Raw genomic sequence first — 5,680 nt, forward strand, 5'->3', positions numbered from 1 at the left:
TCAAGTTTTCAGCGCTTAATTTCAGCTTCTTCAGCTATCAGCACTGGCATCTTCAGTGGCCAAATTCATCTTAAAGCATTCACACTAGCATTATTGCAGGTAATACTTTATATCTAGTTCATAATTATCTTAAAGAGTTAAGGTTTAAAAGTTTTAAAAACGTAGTTTTAGAGTGTTCATTAAATGTTTATCCTGTCTGACCCGCGACCTAAGATGTGTTTTGTATTCTGGCCCCTTGTGCGATTGAGCTTGACACCCCTGCTTTAGATGTTTCTATTTCAGTCAATTCATTGGTCAAATTGAACAACAACATCCTGCAGCTCAGCCAAAATTGATTAAGAAAAGTCTGCTTGAATCATTTGTTTTTAGGTTGAGATTCTCTAAAAATGCTATGGGCTTGTACCATTCTAGTGAGTCCATGTCTAACTGAGTCACTAAAGGCTTCAGTCAGGCTGCAATCTGTCAAACTCATCATGTGCTTCACCGGCTTCTGCCCACAGTCATTACCAGATGCACATCTGTACAGATTTACTCTGGTTCTTCAAAAACACAGCTGTTTCTGGGTCACAAAAATCGACTTTTTAAACATAAAAAACCAAAACACACCCGTGTTAAATTCTTAATCAGGCCAACAGTTTTAGTTGCATGTATTTTTCAGCTTTTGATGAAAGACTATGGACTAAATTCAAACAATTCTAGGACTACTGTGTATACCAAGTTTCAGGCAAATTGGGAAAGCGCATCAATGATCTTTAAACGTCCCGGAGTACGCTTAGCATAATATTTAAGAGTACCCGAGCATGGTTGGTATAATTTCTAAAAGTGCAGAGGCATGGCTGATACGAACTATGCCGGGACACAGATGTCCAAAGATCCAACGTTGGTTCTACAAAATTTCAATAAATACACAACAAAAAGCAAACAAGATGGTAAGACCAGAGAAAACATCAAACGAGGATTTAGAACTTTTTCATCCATATCTACAGCCTTAGGCTTCGAAATATTTGGTTAGCGATAAAAGAGGGAACCAGCATAGAATGTGAGAAAGTGGTATCTCAGTTGAAAGCTGGATTTTGATAGACGAAGATCACCAACTAGGAAGAAATGAAGCTATGTATTATCACAAAATTTAAGTCCAAAGTTATAGTTTAGGTCTTTCCTTTAGTTCAATACTTTATCATTTGCTTTTTATTGAAGGAGGACAAAAAAATCCCAGAAAACAATCTGTTTTGGCCTACAGGGTGTGACCAAAGACTTGGACAACACCAAGTATTGGTTAACAACACCAAAATGACAAACTATTCATCTTTTCTAACTTAATCCACGACTTCTTCTTGATACGCAGAGATTTGTCCCAACATTTGACATGAACGCTTTTCCAGAAGGGTAAATAACCCAATAGTTGTTTTTGCTGAGTCAGTAGTGGTACTTATTTCTCTACGGTTTGGCTTGGAAACACTCACAGAACACTTCCCTTTCTGTTTCACCAGTGTGCCTAAAAAAAAAAAAAACTCTTTAAAAGGTGCTGAAAGGAAGTGAGTGCAATGAGGAGTTACACCTTATAAAGCAGAATGAGGTTCTAGAACTGGCCGTGATAGACCTTAAACAGACCGCGACACCCGAAATGGTCTAAGACCTCACAGATGGAGGTCTTTCCTTTTTACTGGTCTCTATGGAAACGCCTCGTTTATTTTAACCAACTAAACTTTTCCCGAAACTTCCAACAAAATCAAATGACTTCAGCCTGGGTGGCAGTGAAAGACTTTTCTGTCGGCTATAGATTTTTGTACATTAGTCAGACGGTCATAAATAAATTGTATGGAAATAAAGTTAATAAACTTACCTTTAGTTAGCTTGGCAGCTTAGTCTCTTCACTTTTCTTAAAAGAAATTCAGAACTTTAGTTTCTTATTTTGACCTAATACTTTTTCACAAAAATAGGAACAGTCTTTTAGTGACTTTGATCAAACTTCTTCATCATCTGCTTTTGTTTTGGTTTGATTTGAAGCCAGACTTGGAACTCTTACCTTTCCATTAATAGGCAGAAATTGAGAAAACACATGTATGTTGCTGGGAGATTTTAGAAAACTTGAAACTTGTGAGTAACACGTCAATAATAGTAAAAACTATTCTTATTGATTAGACTATAACCCCAGAATAAATTATATTTATCTATCTTGAATATTCATCAATCCGAGCACAAAGGGGTTCAGTGTATATCTATTTTTTTCTGTAGTGAATTTTGGATGTTTTACAGTGGAATAAACATGGACCCATCTGCTTATGTAACAAGCCACAAACAATAAATGTGTTATCTACTGCGGTTTTTATCGGCTGATTTAGAGTTTTGCTTCTATTTAAGCAACATGCTAACGTTTTTGGCTAATTTGTTATCTACTGAGGTTTTTATAGGCTAATTTTGACGTTAGCTTCTATTTTAGCAACAGCCTATCAATTTTGGCTAATTTGTTATCTACTGAGATTTTTTAGGCTAATTTAGAGTTTAGCTTCTATTTTAGAAAAAGGCAAACATTTCTGACTAATTTAGTTTAAGGGGGACTTTTGGCTATTTTGGAATTTAGCGAGTATTTAAGCAACGTGCTAGCTTTTTTGGGATAATTTGACATCTACTGAGGTTTTTTTTAATGGTAATTTGGAGTTTAGCTTCTATTTTAGCAACATGCTAACATTTCTGGCTAATTTATTATCTACTTAGATTTTTTAAGCTAATTTAGACTGTAGCTTTTGTTTCAGCAACATGCTAACGTTTTTGTCTGATTTGTTATTTGCTGAGATTTTTTTAGGCTAATTTAGAGTTTAGCTTCTATTTTAGCAACATGCTAACGTTTTTGGCTAATTTGTTATATACTGAGGTTTTTATTGGCTAATTTGGAGTTTAGCTTCTAATTTATCAGCAGGCTAACATTTTTGACTAATTTAGCTTGAAGAGTAATTCTAGGCTATTTTAGAATTTAGCCAGTATTTAAGCAACGTGCTACCCTACATATAAATGATCTGGAGGGCCGGATGTATTTACCCCAGGGGCCAGATCCACCCCCCGGGCCTTGACTTCGACATATGTGTTATAACCCATCTCCCATTGATGCTGTATATTTGCTTAAAAATAAATAAATGGAAATTATGTATTAATTCGTATTGTGTTTTCATGTATCAGAAGGCATATCGTCATTGTAATATTAATCACTAATATTGCAAATATATCGTGCAGCCCTAGTGTAAATGTGTGATGGAAACATAATTTTAGAGTTTTTCCTTTTGTCTGAAAAAAGGATGAAAAGAGCAGTAGAGACCCCCGAGGTTCCTCTACCTCTTTTCATCCTAATCCTTCATGAATTGCCTCGTCTGTCTAATAAAACGCCTGACCGGGTCTGGATTTCAGGTGAACGCGTCCCGCCAGGAGGGCAAACTCATGGAGGAGTGCGATGTCCTGATTGACATCATTCAACAGAGGAGGCAGATCATTGGCAGCAAGATCAAGGAGGGGAAGGTGAGCTCAAGTATTTCAGTCTTTAATATTGACATGGCGAAGAACAAAAGATTTATTTGCCATTTTTTTGCGTTAACAATCCACTTTAGTGGATTGACTGATCATGCTTTAAATACATCCAGATCAGTTTAAAATGCCATCAGACCCTGGTTTATATTGATTGCTAACACCACCGAGGCCATCACGAAAGCGGGAACAGATGGCGAGTTGTTCACAAGTCTGAAGTGCGGACCCCCGAACAGATCGGGGAGGGCGGCGGGAAAGCACCGCGCTGGCCAAAAAGTAGATCCCAGAGCATATGGAGGGGATGTTTGTAAACCCGGATCATTTTTAAGCTGCGTCTAATAAGACTTGGAATGCTGTAGAAAGGCTTTTCGGCTATTAGCGCTGCATTAGAGAAGAAAAAAAGTACAATATTTTTTTCATTTAAACCGATTAGGGGTCCGTTTCATGACGACAAGAAATCCCTGTGACGAATGTTTCTGCAGCTTTTTTGTTTTTTTTTCTCTCTCTCTCTAAAAGTTGAAGCAGTCATCTGACCCCAATCTAACCACTGACCTAAATCTGCCTCTTAAAATCTGTGGGTATGGGGAGAGGAAATTAAACCCAACAGCTCGCAAAGGGGGTTGGGGCGGGGTGAAATCCCAGAATCCCTGGCATGCTTGACATCTCTGTGTTGTACTTTTGCTTTTGCTCCTCGGAAAACATCCAGAGAAAAAACACAAAGACTTTTAATGCTATCTTTTTGTTCAAGGTCGACTAAAAAATGTTTAATGTTAGGATTTATTTGCAGAGAATCAACAATTTAGCATTCAGATTCCACAAAAAGACGTAAAAAATACATTATATCTGAAGTATTTGGCCTTTTAGTGAAAGATGACTACATCTGTCGGTCATCCTTCCTTCCATCTGACTTGTTTGTGCACCAACTCTGATTACATTTTTGCCCCCGCTGACCTCCAACGCTTTAATCCTGCAATTGTGTGAATGCTTTACAGCTTTCATGTTGTGGGATCCAGCATGTCCCATAGGAAATGAACGAGAAAAACTTAAAATTTAAACATTTTGAGTAGATTAGCAACAAGCCTCAAAATATATTCATGGGCTATGTTTTCATCCTTTATAGTCATTTTTAAAAAAAATCGAGGTTTAGCTTCTATTTTAGGCTAACGTTTTAGAATAATTTAGTTTACAAAATAATTTTAGGCTATTTTGGAATTTAGTGAGTATTTTAGCAACGTGCTAGCTTTTTTTAAAAGATAATTAGGCATCTACTGAGGTTTTTTTAATGGTAATTTGGAGTTTAGCTTCTATTTTAGCAACATGCTAACGTTTTTGGCTAATTTGTTATCTACTGAGGTTTTATAGACTAATTTAGAGTTTAGCTTCTATTTTAGCAACATGCTAACATTTTTGGCTAATTTATTATCTACTTACATTTTTTAAGCTAATTTAGACTGTAGCTTTTGCTTCAGCAACATGCTAACGTTTTTGTCTAATTTGTTATTTACTGAGATTTTTTTAAGCTAATTTAGAGTTTAGCTTCTATTTTAGCAACAGGCTAACGTTTTTGGCTAATTTGTTATCTACTGAGTTTTTATGGGCTAATTTATAGTTTAGCTTCTATTTTAGCAACAGACAAACATTTTTGACTAATTTAGATTACAGAGTATTTATAGGCTATTTTGGAGTTTAGTGAGTATTTTAGAAACGTGCTAGCTTTTTCTTAAGATAATTTGGCATATACTGGGTTTTTTTTAATGGTAATTTGGAGTTTAGCTTCTATTTTAGCAACATGCTAACATTTTTGGCTAATTTATTATCTACTTAGATTTTTTAAGCTAATTTAGACTGTAGCTTTTGCTTCAGCAACATGCTAACGTTTTTGTCTAATTTGTTATTTACTGAGATTTTTTTAAGCTAATTTAGAGTTTAGCTTCTATTTTAGCAACAGGCTAACGTTTTTGGCTAATTTGTTATCTACTGAGTTTTTATGGGCTAATTTATAGTTTAGCTTCTATTTTAGCAACAGACAAACATTTTTGACTAATTTAGATTACAGAGTATTTATAGGCTATTTTGGAGTTTAGTGAGTATTTTAGAAACGTGCTAGCTTTTTCTTAAGATAATTTGGCATATACTGGGTTTTTTTTAATGGTAATTTGGAGTTTAG

General features: G+C 35.5%; 1 protein-coding gene and 1 long non-coding RNA gene across 7 annotated transcripts in view; one reads left to right on the forward strand and one right to left on the reverse strand.

Moving 5' to 3' along the window:
• LOC112160028 overlaps positions 1 to 5,680 on the reverse strand; it is a 375,093-nt gene that overhangs the window by 218,047 nt on the left and 151,366 nt on the right. The window lies entirely within an intron of this gene.
• Positions 1 to 5,680, forward strand: part of LOC112160027 (E3 ubiquitin-protein ligase Midline-1) — a gene marked incomplete in the record, with an annotated part of 85,905 nt that overhangs the window by 68,515 nt on the left and 11,710 nt on the right. The window contains 1 exon segment of the mRNA XM_036215460.1: positions 3,400 to 3,507. Coding sequence (XP_036071353.1) covers positions 3,400 to 3,507 — 108 coding nt within the window.

The sequence above is a fragment of the Oryzias melastigma genome, linkage group LG2 (genome assembly GCF_002922805.2).
Source record: "Oryzias melastigma strain HK-1 linkage group LG2, ASM292280v2, whole genome shotgun sequence".
NCBI lineage: Eukaryota > Metazoa > Chordata > Actinopteri > Beloniformes > Adrianichthyidae > Oryzias > Oryzias melastigma.